Source organism: Rhododendron vialii, chromosome 10a (assembly GCF_030253575.1).
Source record: "Rhododendron vialii isolate Sample 1 chromosome 10a, ASM3025357v1".
Classification (NCBI taxonomy): domain Eukaryota; kingdom Viridiplantae; phylum Streptophyta; class Magnoliopsida; order Ericales; family Ericaceae; genus Rhododendron; species Rhododendron vialii.
Genome location: NC_080566.1, coordinates 33,003,183 through 33,024,305, shown reverse-complemented (window position 1 = coordinate 33,024,305; position 21,123 = coordinate 33,003,183). Strand labels below are relative to the sequence as shown.

The following is a 21,123-nucleotide window of genomic DNA, read 5'->3' as shown; positions in this document are numbered from 1 at the left end:
TAATAAAGCCTGTGAATAGACAAGGCAATTAATTCTGACCAAATCTTTACTACTTGGTGCATGTGGTGTGTGGAATTTATCATTAGAAATTGTTAGAAAAATCCCTAATATTGCAACATCCCTACAAGCTAGGAGAGAAAGGACACTATGTTTTCTATCATGAGAAACATAATGCATTCATTCTGCCTCGGCAAAACTCAGAGAAACACATGAAAACAGTATGCAATCCACTCATTTACTATCCATTCAATCAATTGTAATCAGACCCAGCTCTTGAAACCTAAAACAAGAAAGTGTGAGTCCTCTTATTGAATGAGATCCCAACTACTCCCCTAGTACTCTAAAAATTTGCCTTTTTTTTTTCTTTTTCTTAAAAGTTACTATTACTGATTGCTCTCTCCTCTTTCAATATGGCGGTCCCCTACCCACCCATCCCTAGCTCTTCTTCCCTTCACCCCCCAGTTTACCAAGGCAGCCCATAGAAAACAACAATCATCTCTCTCTCTCTCTCTCTCTCTCTCTCTCTCTCGGGAATTGGTTTTTGCTTCTAGGTTAGAGGGGAGCTCCAGCTTCATTCTACCTTGTGTTTATTTTTCAGTTTTCTTCTTTGGTCCATGGTAGTAGGTATATGAAAAAACTTCATCAATAGCCATGAAGGCACTTAGATTCTCCCTTCTACTATATACCATCACCATAGTTATTACACTTCTCCATCTTCTCTCCCCAGTTGTCTGCTTCAGTCATAAACCACCTTCAGACACAACTCGGGTAATTCTTCAACTCTCTCTCAAGATAAATAAGTGTTTACATTCTCATAAATTTATTTGCATGTGTACGGTATGCACTCTCTATATCGTTTGCAATTCATAGCAGTTGTATAAAAGTTCCAAAAATTTCACTAAAGTCGTATATTGACACAAAACTCATAACATACGTTGTGAATTCAAAGGTTATGATTCCAGTATTGTTAGATTTTATCACACATCACTCATTTAAGTCACCCAAGTTTAGTTAATAAAATCTAGAGGCTACTCGACCTATAGCCAATTGATTATAGCTTAGAACCCTTCAAGAAATCTAACATGGTACCAGAACTAGGTCATGGGTGGCCTGACATCTCGTAGGAAAGTCTTTGTCATCTCTGTCGCCCGAGTAAATCATTCAGCTCCTGGTCTCATGGTTTGTCGCCTCCACGTGCATCCTGACTGCACGCGTGAGAGGCGGCATTAGACTTTATCCCACATAGCTTATCTAAACTATCCAAATTTGATTAATAAAATCTAGAGGTTATTCCACCTATAACCAATTGGTTTTAGGTTACACACTGTACATGTATTGTAAATTTTCTTAAATTCCATCTACGTACATAGGTAATTTTGGGGTGTTTTGTTCAGGGTTTACAATTTGAAGAGAAAAAGAGACTGGGTTCAACACCACCGAGTTGTCACAACAAGTGCAACCAGTGCCACCCTTGCATGGCGGTGCAAATACCAAGCCTACCGAGTCACAACCAGCTGGAACCGGGTCGAAGCCGAGTCAACCACAACGAGTACTTCGACTCATCGGCATTGCCTTTAGCTACTGCCAGTTACAAGTACTCCAATTACAAACCTCTTGGTTGGAAATGCAGTTGTGGTGACCACTTCTTCAACCCTTGATTGTGAAAAGCCTGTTCTCTCTCTCCAGTTGACTTGAGGATTCAGTCCAAATTTTTGAAAAGAGGCTCTGGGTTCCAAAATTCTTCTCACATTTTCTGGAGTTATAAGGAGTTTGGCGTAATTTATTTATTTTGGCTTTTTTTTCTTTCTGAACTTCTCAGTTTTGCGTCAAATTTATGTATTTAGATTAATTATGCCTCTTAGTGAGAGGAACTTAGAAAAAAAAAAAAAAAGAATGGAAAAAAGGTAAAGAAAATCACTAAGGCCAAACATAATCTAAAACAGACAGATTCTTAGATTATTTTTGTCTTTTCTAAACCTTTTTCAAGTTTGACCCAGGAATTTTAGCTTCTCTTGTTCCCTCGTTGAGGCGAATAAATTATGTACCAAATTGAAGCAAAATTGACAAAGCTCAGAAAAGAAATAAAAAAGCCAAAATAAATAAATCAGGCAAACCCAAGAAACTCTAAAAATAAAATAAAATAAAAAGTGGAGGGGGTGGCAAATTTTATATATGTGTTTAGTTTGCAAAACCTTGTAATATATAGTGTGTGTGATTTTTTGGTACTTTTTTTTTATTTGGATTGATCTTGGAATAGGGTACCCCTAGACTTGATGTAGGGACAAGAAACATTAAATAGATTTTGGAATTTCTGTTTGCTTGCATTATTGTAATTATTGTAGAGATTGTGTGCAAGTTGTAATTGACTTGGTTGGTACTATGTGTTGCCTCTGTAAATAATGAGAAGTTTCTATGTTACTTCTTCTGAAACATGGAACAGTAGAGTATTGGTTTTGGACCGGACCATCCTGTGAATCCTCTTTTTTGGAATTTTTTGAGCTCAATGGTCAGAATCGTTCATTTTTAAAATTCTATGAGGACACTATTCGTGTTAATAAAAATTGTGTTGATCAGCTATCGTTTGATATGCATGTTGACTCTTTTTCTTGCTCTACTTTTTCAAACAGAAAAAAGAAATTTTATTAATCGATTTGGAACATACAAGGATGATTAAAAGGAGCGGAGAAAAACAGCATCACAAAGCGAAGGTAACATCCCAACCAAGTTGACACTCTACTGATTCCGTCCTCTGTTTCTTCAAGTGCAAAGAGTTAACTGCCGCTGTGAATGTGTAGCAGGCCGAGCAAAATGGCTCGGCCATTCCGAGCGTGATCTAGCATTACTTTCAACTCCAAGACATCTCTCTTTGGACGTTCGGATCAGCAACCGTAGCCGAAGGTCCCTGTCACCAAGTTTTCCTCTAATTACACCTCCTTTAATACTCTATTCCCTATACCTGCTCGGGGCAGAGGAAACGTTCATTTGGATAGCTGCCGAAGGTCCCACAACATAGCTGCCGAAGGTCCCACAACATGCTCGATGCCGAGTATGGCTTGGCCGACGATCCAGCTCATCCGCATCAGAACAGCAACCATGGCTATGATGATGGTTGTGACATCATCCGAACGGTTATGAGGACAATGATGGTGGCACGTGAAGGTGCCAGCTCATCGTAAAAACGGTTGCAAAACCCTAAACGTGATGCAACAGTGACATCAGCCGACGCGTGTCAAGCGTTGGTGCAATCTTGGAGACCAAGCGAAGGGTTTCCTATAAATATCCCATTATGCCTTCTTGGAAGAGGTATGCTCAAACAAAACCCTAGCTCCCAATCTTTAACTCTTCCTTGCAAGCAAACTGACTATTGCACCGGAGGGCCATCCCGGAGAACCTCCGGTGTGGTCTCTTAGTCGTGCTTCGTTTTGCAGGACTGAGCAAAGGAGGCAGGAGCTAACCCCGAACCACCATTCAAAAAGGACGAACCATCCGGAACGGAGCCCCACAATTTGGTGAACCCGACGTGAAATTGATTCTCAGATCCACGACGGCTCTTCCACCTCGACCGCCTCGTTCGTACCTAAAAACTTCACCCCTCGAGATCTCCACCAGTCTCCTCCAAAGAACAATGGGCGGAGCACCACCACCACTTCCTCTCTTTCAACCCCTCAGTTCCTCTTTGCACATCACCTCTGAAATTGGTATCAACGCCGCCTCCCCATCTCACCCTCCTGGATTTACTCCTCCAGGCGTGAGCTCTTCCATCCAACGTCCAGTGGGCCTGAGCGAAGATGCTCTAGCATACGTACAAATGCTAGAACAGCAACAAGAACAGACCAACGCTGATGTAGCCCTCCTACGAATGGAAATCGAAAAAATTAAGGCCAAAGAATTTCCAACGGCATCCCACTCCGGATCTCAGGGTCGGCGCCGGAGAGGAAATCTGCCAACCCCTCCTCCTTTGGGTGTTGATGCGCGACGAAAAAGAATCTCAGTCCACGACCGCCTGGACCCACCATTGACAGACCATCGAACTGGGGATAGCGCTCGCCTTAGGCAGCAGCTCTCACCAGTTCATAAACGTCTCGGCAATGGTGCGGGACATAGAGGCAGAGAAGGACGATGAAAGGGGAGCCCGCATACTGTTTTCTCAAGTTCATCGGCTGGAGACGAATACTCCCAGGGCTCCCAAAGCTACGATACCGTGGAATTCTAAGACAACGATCAGGCTCTCATCCCGTACAAATCCGAACATAAAAGAAGCCGAACGCCAAGAAGAAACGGGAAGGGTCCCCAGAGCCATCGGATAGAACATGATGAAGTCCCTCGGGAAAAGGCCCACGAAGGATGAGCAACAAATTCAGTAAGCGCTCGGAGGCAAAACCGTGAAAGGAGTGTGAGTGTCGTCGTTCGGCAAGACGATCGCCCTAGCCAACGAAGGGTTTACCATACCGAAAATCTTCCAGAAGAAGAGTACAGAAAAGTCCCCATAGATAAGAGGGAGATGGGATTTCAACGTCGGCAGGATGAGAACGAAGGCAAACAAAGGGAACAAGAATTTCGAGCATTAAAGAAGTCTCGAAACGCTCGGGAAGGTCTTCCCCCTCGGCCAACCCACGAGTACCAATTGAAAAAATTGACAGAATCACCCTTCTCGGCCAAGATCCAAGCAACGTTGCCGAAGCTAGGTCTACATCTACCCAAGTTCCAGAAGTTCGATCCCAGTACGACCGAGGCATACACCCATCTCATCAGTTAGAGAAGCACCATCTCTTGCGTCACCGACGACGATGCCATCATGTGCAAAGCATTCCCCTCAAGTCTTGGGCGCCTCGGCTTGCTTTGGTTCAATCAATTAGAGGCTGGATCGATCCATTGTTTCAAAGAGCTTGAAAGAGCTTTTAACTATCGGTTCATCACTAGCAACAAGCAAGCCAAGGAAGAAGATGCCTTGGCACAGATGAGAAAGAGGCCCGGCGAGACGCTTCGGAAGTATGCCGAACGTTACTGGCAACTGTTTAACAAGATACCCGGTGTTGATCAATACTGGGCGGCAAGGAACTTCAAGAATGGGTTGGAAACAGGAAGCAAGATCCTGGATGAGCTGGCAATAAGGGCCCCTCATGGAATGAACGAGCTAATGAGGACGGTAGAACAGTTCTGCTCCTACGAAGAGTTCCTCGCCGAGCGAGAACTCCAAGGAGGACAAAACTCAATCGTACCTCAAAGCCTTCATGTCCCTACGCCCCAAATCGCACCACCGAAGCCTGTGGTCGCTGTCCAGCCAAAGAAGCAGGTCAACACAGTCAAGGTGGCAGACAAAAAGAGGCCGAAAGCTCATGACTATATAGCTGAAACCACAGTTTTCAAAGAGCCAATTTATTTCCTCTTCCGTACGATTGAGAGGGAACCGTTCTTTGTTTGGCCGAACCCTCCCAAACTAAACACAGAAGAAGGCAATAACAACAATCGGAAGAGATGCTCGTACCATAATGAGCTCGAGCATTACACCACGGCCTGCGCTCCCTATAAGGCGCTATTGGAGAATTTAGCAGCGCAAGGACTCCTTGATGATCATATCGACTGGACAAAGACGCCGAGGAGATAGCCGAACGTTGGTGGACAAAACCTTATTCCGCGTCCAGTCGGAGTAATCAACGTTATTCATGGGTCATCAACAAAGGAGGCAGCAAAACAGCTTCGTCAAGAGCTTGTCAAAGCTGAGAATATTTCCCAAGTTTTTTCCATCGATCGTGCTCCAAAAAGAGTCAAAACGCTCGAGCGTCCCTGGTCAATCTCCTTCACCGAGCAAGATCTTCAACGCATACAAACCCCCCATTGCGACGCTCTGGTGGTCACACTCCAAATCTCAACTCACTCGGTCAAAAGGGTGCTTATTGATCAAGGAAGCTCTGCAGAAGTGATGTATTTATCTCTCTTCAACGAGCTCAAAATCGCACAGTCGTGCCTATTACCAGCAGAAGTCCCTTTAATTGGTTTCAGTGGCACTCCAGTTTGGCCTCTCGGAAGGGTTACCCTCCCTGTCGTTACGGGCTCGGTTGCTTCTAATCAAGAATTCGTCGTTGTAGATGCACCGAGCCCATACAACGCAATCTTTGGCCGAAATTGGCTCCATTCAATCAAAGCCGTCGCCTCAACCTACCATCAAGTGGTCAGGTACATCGGCGCTAACGGCAAACAAGAGGACCTATTTGGAGATCAATTACAAGCCAGACAGTGTTACGTCTCGGCCATTGAAAAGTCATCAAGCTCCAAAAGAGTACATTGGGTTGAAGTCCCTGACAAACCAGTTCTCGAAGACGTCGGATCTCTTCCTGAAGAAAAATCAATTGAAGATCTTATCAAATTCCCACTTAACAAGGATGCATCACGTTATTTCATGCTCGGCGCTGGTCTATCCCAAGGCGAGAGTGAAGAAACCTTGCAGTTCCTCAAAAACAACATTGAAGTTTTTGCATGGACGCCGTACGAAATGCCAGGCATTGACCCAAAGCTCATCCAGCTCTCCCTCAAAGTTTCAAAATCAGCAAAGCCTGTGATTCAGAAGCCTCGGCGGTCGGCCAGCATTCACACCGATGCAGTTAATGAGGAAGTTGGCAAACTCCTCGAGGCTGGCGCCATCAAAGAAGTACAATACCCCACTTGGCTCGCAAACCCTGTGGTGGTGAAAAAGAAGAATGGAAAATGGAGAGTTTGCGTGGACTACACCAACTTGAATGATGCTTGTCCGAAAGACTGTCTTCCCCTTCCAAAAATTGATCAACTGGTAGATGCAACGGCGGGTCATGCTCGGCTGAGTTTCTTGGATGCTTACCGAGGCTACCACCAGATAGCCATGGATCCCGACGATATGGAAAAGACGGCATTTATCACACCCAGAGGCCTCTTCTGCTACCTGGTTATGCCGTTCGGCCTTAAGAACGCTGGTGCCACGTTCCAAAGAATGATATACCTGTTGTTCGGAATTCTCATCGGAGAAATCATGGAGGCTTATATTGACGATATGGTGGTGAAAAGTCTCAAGGCCGAGAATCACCTCTCTCATCTCGCCGAGGTCTTTGCAATCTTGAAAAAGCACAAGCTAAGGCTTAACGCCGACAAGTGCGCCTTCGGAGTTAGCTCAGGGAAGTTCCTCGGCTACCTGGTTACTCGGCGCGGTATCGAGGCAGATCCGAATCAGATCTTAGCTATTCAGCAATTAAAACCACCATCCACTCCTCAAGAAATTCAGAAGCTAACTGGGATGGCAGCGGCTCTCAACAGGTTTATTAGCCGCTCATCGGATAAATACCATGTCTTTTTCCAAACGCTTAAGAAGCAAAGCCGACGAAGTTTCAAATGGACGGAAGATTGTGATGCAGCCCTCGCCGAGCTGAAATCTTATCTCAGTTCGGCCCCTCTTCTTGTCAAACCAGTAGCTTTTGAAACTCTTCATCTCTATCTAGATGTCTCTCCACATGCCGTGAGCTCGGCACTTGTCCGACGGGAAGGCCTTGAGGACCAACCAATCTACTTTTCTAGCCGAACCTTGCTCCCAGCGCAGACTAGATATCTGCCACTGGAGAAGCTTCTTCTAGCATTGGTTACAGCAGCTCGGAAATTGCTCCCTTATTTTCAAGAGCACCCCATCATAGTTCTCACGGAGTTTCCACTTAAAAATCTCTTGAGGAAGGCTGATCTATCAGGCAGAGTATCTCAATGGGCGGTCGAATTAGCAAACTTTGATATCCACTTTGAGCCTCGAACTGCAATCAAGGCACAAGTATTGGCAGACTTTATTGCTGAATTCACCCCTGGAAGCCCGGACGAGGAAACATTGGTCAAGCCTAATTATGGGATGCTAGAACAACAAGAGGCTCGGAAAGTTTGGAACTTATTTAGCGGAGACGTTTGGAAATTGCACGTTGACGGGGCATCAAACAGCAACGGCTCGGGTGCAGGGGTTGTTCTTGTAAACCCTTGTGGCGTCCTCCATGAAAGTGCTATCACAATCAACTTCCAAGCCACAAACAACGAAGCCGAATATGAAGCTCTGCTTGCTGGCCTCCGAGCCGCGGCAAGTTTACAAGTTGAAGATCTACAAGTGTTCTGCGACTCTCAGTTGGTCGTCAATCAAGTAACAGGTGATTATGAAGCTCGGGACCCAAGAATGATTAAGTATCAAGCTACCGCTCTAGAGCTAATCCGAGGGTTCAAAGGATTCCAAATCGAACAGATCAACAGAGAGAACAACGCTCATGCCGATGCTCTTGCAAGTTTGGCCTTGGCAAGCAAAGCATCTGAATACCGACACATCAGCCTCGGCGAGATTCACCAGCCATGCTTTGAAGTATCGGAAGAAGTATACAACATTTCCCTCGGCCCAAGTTGGATGGATGAAATCATCTCGTTCCTCAAAGATGATACTCTTCCCTCTGACAAAAAGGAGGCCCACCGTGTACGCAGCAAAGCAGCCTACTAGTGGATCTCTGAGCTCGGCCAACTATACAGAAAAAGTTTCACCAGGCCATATCTCCGAGTCGTTCACCCAACCGAGGTCCCAATTATTTTAACCGAGCTCCACTCTGGCAGCTGCGGTTGTCACTCTGGCGGCCGTTCCCTATGTCAAAGAGCTCTCAGTCAGGGATACTTCTGGAAAGGGATGAAGAAGGATTGTGAAGAAGTGGTCAAAAAGTGCAAGCCTTGCCAACTTTTCTCCCCCATACCAAGGCAACCCGCTCAATCTCTCAAACCTATCACTAGTCCATGGCCCTTTGCTCAATGGGGCTTGGATATAGAAGGCAAACTTCCAACTGCCCCTGGGGGCTTCAAGTTTTTGATCACTGCAACGGATTACTTTTCAAAATGGGTGGAAGCCGAGCCGTTAGTCACAACAACTGAAATAGACGTTCGGCGATTCGTTTGGAGGAACATCGTCACAAGGTTCGGGGTTCCTTATGCAATTATATCGGATAATGGCTCCCAATTCGTCGGAAAAGAGTTAACTGGACTCTGTGCTGAGTTCGGAATTAGATTCTTCAATTCAACCCCATCCTACCCCCAGGGCAACGGCCAGGCCGAAGCCACAAACAAGACTGTTTGCGCTGGCATCAAACGTCGGCTTGACTCAAAACGATGAAAATGGGCCGAGGAACTGCCTAGGGTCCTTTGGGCCTATCACTCCACTCCCAGACGCTCCATTGGCCAAACTCCCTTTGCAATGGCCTTCGGCATGGAGGCTGTCATCCCACTGGAATCAAGGTTCCCGACCCTGCGCACTGAAACTTTTGATCTAGAATCCAACAATGATGCAGTGGCAACCGAGCTTATCTTAGCCGAAGAAAAGCGAGACGATGCTCAGCTCAAGTTAGCCAACTATCAGCAGGAAGTCGCTTGGGGCTACAATCGAAGCGTAAGGCTCAAGAAGTTCAGAGCCGACGACTGGGTTTGGCGGAAGTTGGTCCGAGCCAACCAAAAAACAAAATTCAAACCGAATTGGGAAGGACCCTATAGGGTGATTAAAGAGGTCGGCAACGGCTCGTACAAGTTAGAAGACAAAGAGGGAAGGGAAATTGAGAACCCATGGAACGCTCTGAACCTCAGGAAGGCCTACCTTTGAAGTCTCTCATCGGTCTCAATCTATCACAAAAACCCTCAAGACTATTACTTTTCTCCTACCACAATGCTGTACTTGTTTTGACCATCTTTTATTTAATGAAAAGCCTCTCCTACTTCTGAAGCATCAGTGTTCTTTATATTTGATTACAATGATTCAAACATCAATCGCTATAAGCTCGGTATTCTAACAATTACAGCTACGTTCGGATTTTTTTAGTGCAAACATGTTATGGCTCGGACAATTTGATTTCCAGCCACAACTCGATTAAACATATTGGTTCGGCTATGTTCATACTTTGACTTGAACAAATTGCCACTTAAGACATTTACTTAACATATTACGTTGGCATAAGACTGGCATTTGAAGCCGAGCCTTATACCAACGCAGGGGCTGTTACAAGTAAATAAACCTGGAAACAGGCCAAGGCTGCTTGACCTTCGGCGAGCAAACTCAGAAAATATTTTTTCTAAGTCATTTAAACACAAACTTGAAATTCAGAATCTCCTACCAAGAGGGCTCGGCTTGGTAAAACGTTCGATGCCGACCCCCTTAAAACTATTACATCTGGCATGGCAAATCCTAAACGTTCGGAGCCATCCAGTCCAAAGAAGAAAAGTTCAAAATATTCAAAAAAAACACTTATAGAAAATCCTAAACTGGGATATCTTCGGTAACTTTTTCCTGAGCCTCGGGATGGCTTTCAGCATCTCCAACCTTCTCCTGTTGATCGGCCACAGGCGCTTCGACCATCTCCTCATCGTCATCCTCAAGAGGTAAAGGTTGGCACTCCTCTTCGGTGTACGGAAGCTCCAAGTCAGGCACAGTCGGCTCAAGAAGCTGCTTTAGAAAGCCAGAGTCGGCCTGAATGGCCATTACAGCAGCCGTCCCCTCGGCACCTGCAATATACCCCAGCTTGAAGAAATCAGGAAGCCGAGCCTCAAGCTCTTCATTCACCATTTTATGTGCTATCTGGGTGTACTCCAGTGCGGCTCGGTTTATTCCGGCCTCATAGCCCTTGGCGTCAGCAGCTTTGAGCTTCTCTTTTTCTTCTGCCCTCATCCTTGCAACATTGGCCTCGGCAGCAGCCTTAACGTCGGCAAGCTCCTTCTTCAGTCTCTCCACCTCTGCCTCCGCATCCTTTGATTGCTGATCTGAGATCCTCCACTTGGTTCGGTAGGAATCTCGGTCAGACCTGTATCGTTCGCGCTCGGCAGACACTTTGGTGGCCTTGTCATAGGCTTTCAGGGCAGCCTGTCCAACCTGTTAAAAACAAGGAGATAAAGATTACCACAAGGCAAGTACAAAGGAAAAATCACAAGTACAAAAACTAAGCAAAAGTAAGCACAAGTAATACTTGCACAAGGTGCGAGCACATTTCCCCGAGCCCTGGGATCAGGTCGGTCGGAACTTGGTCATAGTCTCTTGGAAGAGCTAGACCCCTGAGGAGCGTCACTGCAAGGTTTGGTTCTTCCTTAACGGAATCACTCAATTGCAAGACCCTTCCGTCAGACATTGTGTACGAAGGACTGAAATGCCGCCGGATGGCAGCCTCGGTTTCAGGGTCGGTAAGGTCGATGTGAGGCTCGGAAAGATTCCTTTGTTCCTTGGGAGGAGAGGCTTGGGCAATGCTCAATGGGACAGACTGAGAAACGTTCAGTGGCAAAACATCCTCGGATGTCTTCTATTTTTTTTCCTTCTGCTGTTGCTGCTGGTCGGAAGAGCCACGGCTGCGAGCAGGGTTAGCTGACTTCGTTGGGATGATGGGCCTAGGGATATTCCTCCTTGACATATCTTCGACAGCGGGGTCGGTTAGAATATCGGATCCAAGTGGAGTGAGCCACTCCTCGGCGGTATATCCGATCTTCGGCAATCGCACTCCCTGTAGCCGCTTCTCCCGAACGCCTTCGACGTTTGAAGCACCCCCCTTTTTAGATGCTCCGGTTATCTTGGGGGCACCTGCTTTTTTCTTCCCTAGTTCGGCTTCGGCTTCTTTACTCTTCTCTTTCCTTCTCAGCACACCCTTGTATGAAGGTCTATAGTCGAGAAGGGTTAGAGCGTGTCGGCAAACTTGGGCGAGGAGCGTGTCACAAGCTTTCTCTCGAGAATTCGTATTGAGTCCCTTCGATATAGGACCGAGCTCTGCAAACAAAAGATAACAAGAATGCAAGCGTTAAGCAACGAAAGAATAGTCGAGCAAAATTCTACCAAAATAAGAAAGTAACGGTTCGTTGATACCTCTCATATCCTTAACCTTAGGGACTGCGTACCGACGCAAACCGTCACCAAACTCGTAGTTGCCGTGAACTTCAAGGTAAAAATCGGCCCATTTGTCCGTGTCGGATAATCCCTGGATCAAAGGGCTCTTCTTAGGTCGGGTTGAAAGGTACCGACGGCCAGATTTACCATGACGTGACATTGTGTATGTGAAGAAGAGGTCCGTCGGCCTGAAGTCCAGATTTTGGCTCTCTATCAGGGCAATTACCGACATGATGATTCGGTAACTGTTGATTGCCAACTGATGAGGTGCCAAACTAAACTTCCAAAGAATCTCCCTAAGGAAGAGGTGAAGGGGGAACCGAAGCCCGGCCTCGCAGATGGCCATTAGAGGCACGGTTATATGCTTGGGACGGTGATCCCTGTGGTTTTTAATATCGGTGCTCTTGACTCTGTGAATCAGAACATCCTCGGGAATGTCGTACTTCGTGCGGAACGCTGCGTACTCTCCCGAATTGCCACTAAAGTAATGAGCATAAGGGCATAGCAATCCCTTATCGAAAAGATCAGCATCGCTCGGCGCCGACGTTGAAGCTTCGGCCCCTAACATCAGCCTCGATTTGGCTTCTTGACCCACCCGTGGCTCGGTCTCAGACGGGGTGTCAGAAGAAAAACTAATCTCTGGCTCCGTAGTAAATCTGTCTACAGCATACTCGAAGTCACGCTCGGCGTTAGAATCGTCTATCATTGGAGAAGTTGCCGACATCCTTGTTGAAGAAGATACAACCGCTCGGCTATTCCTCAACCTACGCCACTCGATAAGCTCGCTGAGGAATTGACGATCGGATTCGGTTTCCGAGCAATCCGAGTCTGATGACACGTCGATGACCTCGTGAGCCAGACCTAGGAAAAGAACAAAGGGGTATTAAGCTAGTGAAATCTGCGTCGGCAAAGAAGATCGTTTGGAAGTTCGGTTCATCTTATCGGCTCACGAGTCACATGCTAACCTATAGTGGGCTCGGTAATTCTATAAGACAACCTACGTTCGGCAAAACAAAAGAGTTGGGGAACGTTCGGTTATTTACCCCATCAAGGAAATCGTTCGGCGAGCCCCAGACATCCTTTGGGGGCTCGGAAGAACAAGTTGAGTTCAGGGATGAAGATCATCATTCTCCCCAGAAATCTACTGTTCATACAGTACAAAAATCCCCAAAGCCATCCCAAAAACCCAGAAAATAAGCATAAAAAGCGAGAGAAAGACTAAAACGATAAGAATCGATGACATACCTGAAGATTTCAGTTGATTTGGGGCTTGAAGTTGAGGATCTGGATTCAAGCTGAGTTCTGGAACGAAAATGAAGAGAGAGAAGCTCCAAGCGCTAGAGAGAGAAAGTGCAGAAGAACTTTCTCTCTCCTCCCTCACCACTATTTATAAGCAGAGCGGGCCTTTTCGAATTTCCCGCCCATCATTTCACCGCCGAACCCCTCGCCAACCTCTACGTGACACATGGCGACTGAAGCCTTTACCCATGCCAGCCGTCTCCTCGTCTGCCTAGATGTCCTTTCAACTGACACACCCGTTCGAATACTCGACAGCTGTTACCTTATGTGGGGCTCGGATTAATCTGCCGAAGGTTCAAGCTCGGCCAAATCTTAAATCAACCCATACCGAGTGAAAAGCTTCGGCATGGGTTGAGGGGCTATTGTAGGAGGCCGAGCAAAATGGCTCGGCCATTCCGAGCGTGATCTAGCATTACTTTCAACTCCAAGACATCTCTCTTTGGACGTTCGGATCAGCAACCGTAGCCGAAGGTCCCTGTCACCAAGTTTTCCTCTAATTACACCTCCTTTAATAATCTATTCCCTATACCTGCTCGGGGCAGAGGAAACGTTCGTTTGGATAGCTGCCGAAGGTCCCACAACATGCTCGATGCCGAGCATGGCTTGGCCGACGATCCAGCTCATCCGCATCAGAACAGCAACCATGGCTATGATGATGGTTGTGACATCATCTGAACGGTTATGAGGACAATGATGGTGGCACGTGAAGGTGCCAGCTCATCGTAAAAACGGTTGCAAAACCCTAAACGTGATGCAACAGTGACATCAGCCGACGCGTGTCAAGCGTTGGTGCAATCTTGGAGACCAAGCGAAGGGTTTCCTATAAATATCCCATTATGCCTTCTTGGAAGAGGTATGCTCAAACAAAACCCTAGCTCCCAATCTTTAACTCTTCCTTGCAAGCAAACTGACTCTTGCACCGGAGGGCCATCCCGGAGAACCTCCGGTGTGGTCTCTTAGTCGTGCTTCGTTTTGCAGGACTGAGCAAAGGAGGCAGGAGCTAACCCCGAACCACCATTCAAAAAGGACGAACCATCCGGAACAGAGCCCCACAGAATGAAAATAAAAGGCAAGACGAATAAAAGTAAAAAAAAATCTACTTGTCCAATTCCTCTATTGTTTTTTTAGGTAAAAGTAAATAAAAAATAAAAAATTACTTGTCTAATTTCTCTTGTTGAGATGAATAAAATATTTGGATAAATTGAATTAGAACTCATTTGGGATAATAGTTTCTTTAATTATTTGGTTCAAGCATTTATTTGCAATGTTAGCGTGAGTACTAGAGTCGGAGCCAGAATTTTATTTTTATTTTATTTTTTTTATTATTATTATTTTTTTTTGTGGGGGGTGGGGGGAATATACACAATCAAAAAAATTATTTGATGATAATTTTTTTTCAACGTAAAAGTAGGATTTTTAAAAATTGTAGGGGGGACTAGCTAGCTCTCCTGACTCCATCCTTGAGCGTGTGGAAATCTCAGTGATGGCAGCAGCGTGAGGGATTTGGAGGGGCGTTTGCATGCAGTTAGCTCTTTGCTAGCTGTTTTTCTTTTCCTCTTGTTTTTTCTATTGTAATGATAGAAAACTTTGAGAAGCAAAGATGTAGGTTAAGTTTTTGCGAGATCAGTAGTATGAGGGTATTGTAAACTCTTCGAGGCTCTATCTATATATGGTTTTCTTTCCCGACTGTATTTTACTGATTTCATTTTTTATCATCGTGATGCTTGAAATAATCTTTGCCGATCAAAAAATATATATAAATTTTGTTAATAGAACTCATTCGTGTCCGGCCCCTGCTCCCAAAAATTTGTTGACAAAATTTATATTGATTAGAGAAACTATTATCAATTAATACGCATAATCAATTATTCATTAGGTTGCAATAAATTGAGATAGCGAAGGTATATATGGTCATGAAATAATACGAACCCACCACTTTGATTGATTAAAGAAAGAACATACTAGAGTACCTAATAGTCCACACCACTTTGATTGATTAGTGCCATGACAGCGATTGACAATCTCATTTGCTACATAAATCAACCCTATTATAAGTGTAAACTTGCAAGATGGTCCAGTTGTTTAGATCTTTATTCCAGATTTATTAAGATCTCGAGTTCAAAACTTGGAGTACATTAGCTAAACTTACTAACCTTCTAACTTGTATTATACTAGTGCGGTAGCGCCGGGGGCAAGCACGATGCGTGCATGTGCAAGTGATGAGGATGATATTATATAACCAATCTTTTCAACGTAAGACAGAGAGGTTAATGGTGAAATTAAAGGATGCATTCTTACCCAAATTCCTTTCTTTAACCTCCAAATTGGGAATCACCATTCTTTTTCCATGATAAGTACTCTGGTGCTCGATATATATTGAACGAGAAGTTGTGAATTACTCTGCTATAAGAGAGTTCACCATTGCAGAAATGCTAAGGGTAAAGCAAACCCCGTAAAGCAGCAGCGCACAGATTTGTTTTGCGCCCGTCTCGGGTCTCACAAAGATGATCGGAGCCGCTCATTTTGTTTAATATATATCGTTTAGGATCCTTGTAAAATTTTATCTCAATCTGATACCGGTAAGGGCGTTTAGGAATAATACAACTTTGCTTCAGAATTTGGCCTGAATTTCTGAAGCAAAGTTAGATGATTCATAAACGCCCTTACCGGTATCGGATTGAGATGATTTTTTACAGAGACCCTAAACAATATATTAAGAACAAAATGAGTAGCTTCGATCATCTTTGTAAGATTCGAGATGGACACAAAATGAATCTATACGCAGCATGCTATACGTGGGTTGCTGTACCTGTAGCACAACTGTCACCATTGTAGAATGTTAGCGGGAGCCGTTATGGAACGTGGGTTCCCAATTAATTAGATGCAAATTCTTTTCTACCCTTAAAGTCAGAAAGAGAACATATTATTTTCTACTTTTTTTGGAAGGGTATTTTGGGACTTCCAAAAAGCCTTCCACATAAAAATGACACTAAAAGTTGCTCTCCCTTTATATATTAAAACTAAATAGATGAATTTCTTGTCATTCCTAAAAAAGGGCCATAACTATTCTTTGTTCTCTCTTGGTCGATCGGATGTACTAATACTACTGATTTTCGCACTCATCTTGAGAGTGCAATTAATTAACAATTTGGAGAATACGAAAGCCACCCTGATATATTTTGAAAGATAAAAAGAATATTATTGGTAGGGGTAAAGTACCTGAATGATTAGAAACCTTTTTGTTTTTTCAATACCAAACTGGTCAGATAGAACTCCTTTCCCAAAAGAACAACAATGGATTCAGCAGAAACCAGAAAGAAGCCCCATGTGGTATGCGTTCCCTACCCATCACAAGGCCACGTCACCCCCATGATGCACCTATCAAAGCTCCTCCACTCACGTGGCTTCCACGTCACCTTCGTCAACACCGAGTTCAACCACAGGCGCCTGATCCGGTCCAAAGGGACCGAATCCGTATCTGGCCTGCCGGGATTCCGGTTCGAGACCATACCCGACGGACTTCCCCCGTCGGATCGGGACGCGACCCAGGACGTCCCGGCGCTGTGCGATTCGACCCGGAAGAACTGCTTGGGTCCGTTTGTGGAGCTGCTGAAGAGGTTGAATTCTACGGCGGGCTCGCCTCCGGTTACTTGTGTGGTGTCGGATGGCGTGATGAGCTTCGGGATAGAAGCGGCTGAGGAAATTGGAGTACCTGAGGTTCAGTTTTGGACTGCTTCGGCTTGTTCCTTCATGGGATATCTTCATTACAGGGAACTCATCAAAAGAGGAATTTTTCCATTTAAAGGTACTTTTCTTGGACTTAAAATTTTCTCTAGTTCACTTGATCATGATCCAGTTCAAAATATGTTGGTCTCACTGTTGTAGGACTCCCAAATTGTTTCTCTCCCCGTCCCATAATTTCGATTCCCTACTAAAAATCGTGCCATTTTTTCACTGAAACAAAAGCTTGTGTGCCTTTTTTGATATTTCAAGCATCAATTTAAATATCTCAATTAGTTATTTACATCGGTGCAAAATTATTTGAAAATTAAGTACGAAATTACTTTTGTATTCAGAAAACGACACGATTTTTTTATTTTTTTTTTGACAAAAGTGAAAAGTATTATTAATGTAAGTCTAACGACACTTACAATACGGAATTCATCACAAATATCGGAGCGACATGTTACAGTGAGCTAAAATTAGGGAACGGAGCAATACATCTAAAACGACCTTGTGAGTCAATTGGAGAAGTTTGGTTCTTTTGGTTACTGCACTTTGCCCCTTCTAAATCAATCAATTCTCGTTTTGGGCGCTTAAGTTTGTGTTTTGAATTCGGCTAATGAACTATTCAATTTTCCTAGTATCATACAATTGCATCCTATGCGACCCTGTAATCGTCGAATTAGCTAATGAAAGTACCATGTAACATTAATGTGACCTAAACAGGTGAAGACACTTGGCATTACGTGAACTTCTCGTTAGTGAGCATATTGTCGAATTAATTGGACTAAATACTGTAGAAAGCTACTCCATCTCATAAGGGACCAAAGTGATAATTTTTAAACTTGTTACACTAACGTGGAAAGGTCATAGTATAAGGAGCACAATGTAATTTAGTTTCTAGTTGTCGGGCATATATATTTGGTTTTTTTTTTTTGGATCCGCACAGCATATATAGTTTTTTTTGTCAATATTGTATACATCAGTAGGTGTTAGTAGGTTAGTCCACAAAGATAGAATTTCAGATGCTATCCATAGCCCTGAATCCCAAACCTCTCAGATGGAGCTTGAACCCTGATCCTTTCATTAGTGGATTTTCCCATCCCTTAAGTTTCATTTGGTTAGACTTGCATGTTTCTATTTCACATCAAAAGAGGCTAAGGTATTTTTTTTCTTGGAAAATAAATGGTCTCAATTCGCAAGTTTCTGTTTTGATCAGCAAAATTGCCAAGATGTGGTTATAATTGGGCGCCCCAGGGTTTTAAATTATTGTATCGGGAAGCATAACGGTATCAATGATAAAGCCATATATCGGCTGATACATAAGGAAATAACGGTATGAAGGTCCAAAATCCCGTTACGTAACTGCTGATATGGTACGTGACGGCAGTTATTTAAAACCCTGGTGCTTCCCATCTATTTTTTGCACCATGTTCACCTCCTTCAAGCCCTACAAACTAACGTTAAGGACAAAGAGCAGTCTACACAAGTGTTCGGAAATGATTGTGGTGGTAATAGATGTATAGACACATAGCTACCAAAGCTGAAGCATCTGATCATTTTAAATTTGTGAAATCTACCGAATAAAAATGTCAAATTTTTTCATGTACCTTTAGATGAGAACTTCATGAGTGATGGTACTCTGGATACTCCTATCGATTGGATACCGGGCATGAGAGACATACGGTTGAAGGACCTCCCGAGCCACCTCCGAACCACCAATCCCAACCACATCATGTTCGACTTCATGGGAGAAGAGGCACAAAATTGCTTGAAGTCTCCTGCGATCATCTTCAACACCTTTGATGAATTCGAACAAGAAGTTCTAGAGGCGATCGCGTCCAATTTCTTCCCCCGCATTTATACAGTAGGGCCACTTCACTTTCTGTGCAGCAGGCACGTGACTGACACTCGAATCAATTCAATAAATCCAAGCTTATGGAAAGAGAACTCGGAGTCTCTCCAGTGGCTAGACCGAAGAGAGCCTGAATCTGTCGTGTACGTGAACTACGGGAGCGTGACGGTAATGAGTGGGGAACACTTGAGAGAGTTTGCTTGGGGCCTTGCAAATAGCAATCACCCATTTTTATGGGTGGTTAGGCCTGATATTGTGGTTGGGGATTCGGCTATATTGCCTGAAGAACTTTTGGAAGAAACTAAGGATAGGGGTTTGCTCGTGAGTTGGTGCCCCCAAGCCGAAGTGCTGTCACACCCGTCGGTTGGTGCATTTCTGACACACTGCGGGTGGAATTCAATGATGGAAACAGTATGTGGAGGCATGCCGGTGATCTGTTGGCCTTTCTTTGCCGACCAACAAACGAATTGTCGGTATGCGTGCACGCGTTGGGGGATCGGAGCGGAGGTGGATCATGATGTGAAGCGCGAAGAAGTCAAGGCTCTTGTCCGGGATATGATGGAAGGGGAGAAAGGGAAGGAAATGAGGAGCAGAGCCAAGAAGTGGAAGATGAAGGCTGAAGAAGCTGCTAATGTTGGCGGATCATCTTACAGCAACTTGGATAGATTCATTAAGGAGGCTCTTCGTTATGTGGAGTAACTAATGAATGGATTACCATTTCAACAAACAAATGAGGATTTGGTCCGCCTTTCTCCTTTTTTCCTATTTCAATGAGATGGGTGGCGAGCGCCAGCCGATGGAGGCACTGTCCCTTCGGTAATCTTTCTCGACGACGCATTGGTGTTCCCTTCGGTAACGCCTCCTTGCTGAGAGGTTTTAATAGAAATTAGAATCTCAAAACGAATTTCATCACTACTGTACTACGATGCATCCGGTTAAACAAAGCATCCAGTTAAACAACCAAACGGCTACCCAAGCGCTTCAACGGACACTCCCTCCGACTCCCTTCCATCTTCATCACCACCCTTCAATTCAATCTTCCACTGCACCTCCCTGTACAGCCAAAGTTCCAGGCGCCAAAAAAAATTGTGTAGTAAGTTCAATCTTTTCCATCCTCTGTTCCGCCATCTTCATCTTCATGGGTTGTAAGCAAATACTACATTGGCAGAAACTTTATTCACAAATTTTAGTTCGACCAACATATATACAGCCCTGTTTTCAAACCGATGTAAACAGATTGCACACCAATTGTTCGATAGAATTACTCAACATTTCTTGGTCTTGGATTTAAGGGCTTTCTCTCCCCTTAGTACAAAAATTCGCTTTTATTAACTGCATTAGCCGATAGGATGAGCGAAAGCATCCTATACCAGAAAGGATCGAGCAACAGTGCAAATCTTCTTGGATTTAACTAACTGTTGTCGTGTTTGTGTCCTACGACAAATGTGATTTGTTTGAAACAGGTTACTAGATGAAGGTGGTCTTGGTATTTAGATAAGAACATGCATTTTCCTTGTTCATGTTAAGTGGGTAGGTGTAGTATGCTAACAATGTGAAAAGAAGCTTCAAGAGTATGTAGGATATTATGGCTTGGGGTAAAGTTTTAAAATATGGTGTTGGTGTAGTTTTTGCAAAGGAGATCGGAGTTTACATGGGCGGCTACTACTCCACTATGAACGTATATAAACCATTTCACATCCTTCTATTCTTTTCGAGGGGCCAATCTTACTACGGATGGAAGAGGATGCAACGAAGTCGGGATTGAGGCCTGAGGAAGAAGAAATCCCAGTGCAAATTAGAAATGGGTAAATGTGTAGGCTAAACGGCATCTATAGTGCACTTAGGTGCCGGGGGGAATGAGGTTAAGAGTTCAACTTTCCTTTCAATGTGTTAATCTAACTATTCTAACACTACTGAATTTCGCCGATAAAAAACAAGGTGTATAATCTTTTCTTACAGTTATAAAGGTTGCAGGCATATAAGAGCTTGACTAAAGTAGATTGTCGACCTGTCATGTCTAAAAAAATTAGACAATTAGAAAGCTTGTACTATTAGTTAATGAGACTTTGCATTCATGCTTCTGTCCGACACTAATTCTTATGAACAAGTGCAAAACTCCTTAGAATTCAAACGTTGTTGTGATATAGTTTCTTCTTGGTTACTATCATCATGTATCATGCTTAATCGTTTGCTTTATTGAGAAACTACTACTTAATCTTCCACCTTTTTTAGGGCTGATTGCTCAATGCATCTATATTAAACCCTAAAATATTGGCTTGCTCATGATTCAGTTCTTGCCAAATTGAGAGGTGATATTGCATACAACACCGGCATTGTGCTGATATATATTTGGCCACTCAATCACCAACTATTT

At 44.2% G+C, this 21,123-nt stretch overlaps 3 protein-coding genes across 3 annotated transcripts; all 3 read left to right on the top strand.

The window, feature by feature from the left end:
* The first annotated feature begins 379 nt into the window (after positions 1-379).
* Positions 380-2,430, top strand: LOC131302489 (EPIDERMAL PATTERNING FACTOR-like protein 1). Its single transcript, XM_058329158.1, has 2 exons — positions 380-768; positions 1,395-2,430. Exons 1-2 carry the CDS (start codon positions 652-654, stop codon positions 1,656-1,658), a joined length of 381 nt encoding a protein of 126 aa, XP_058185141.1. The 5' UTR covers positions 380-651; the 3' UTR covers positions 1,659-2,430.
* A 2,527-nt stretch (positions 2,431-4,957) lies between these two features.
* On the top strand, positions 4,958-5,605 carry LOC131303139 (uncharacterized). The gene has a single exon (XM_058329931.1). The coding sequence runs from the start codon at positions 4,958-4,960 to the stop codon at positions 5,603-5,605; it is 648 nt and encodes a 215-aa protein (XP_058185914.1).
* Positions 5,606-16,368: 10,763 nt separating this feature from the next.
* On the top strand, positions 16,369-20,040 carry LOC131302488 (linamarin synthase 2-like). Its single transcript, XM_058329157.1, has 2 exons — positions 16,369-16,976; positions 18,511-20,040. The coding sequence occupies exons 1-2, from the start codon at positions 16,466-16,468 to the stop codon at positions 19,446-19,448; spliced, it is 1,449 nt and encodes a 482-aa protein (XP_058185140.1). The 5' UTR covers positions 16,369-16,465; the 3' UTR covers positions 19,449-20,040.
* The last annotated feature ends 1,083 nt before the right edge of the window (positions 20,041-21,123 follow it).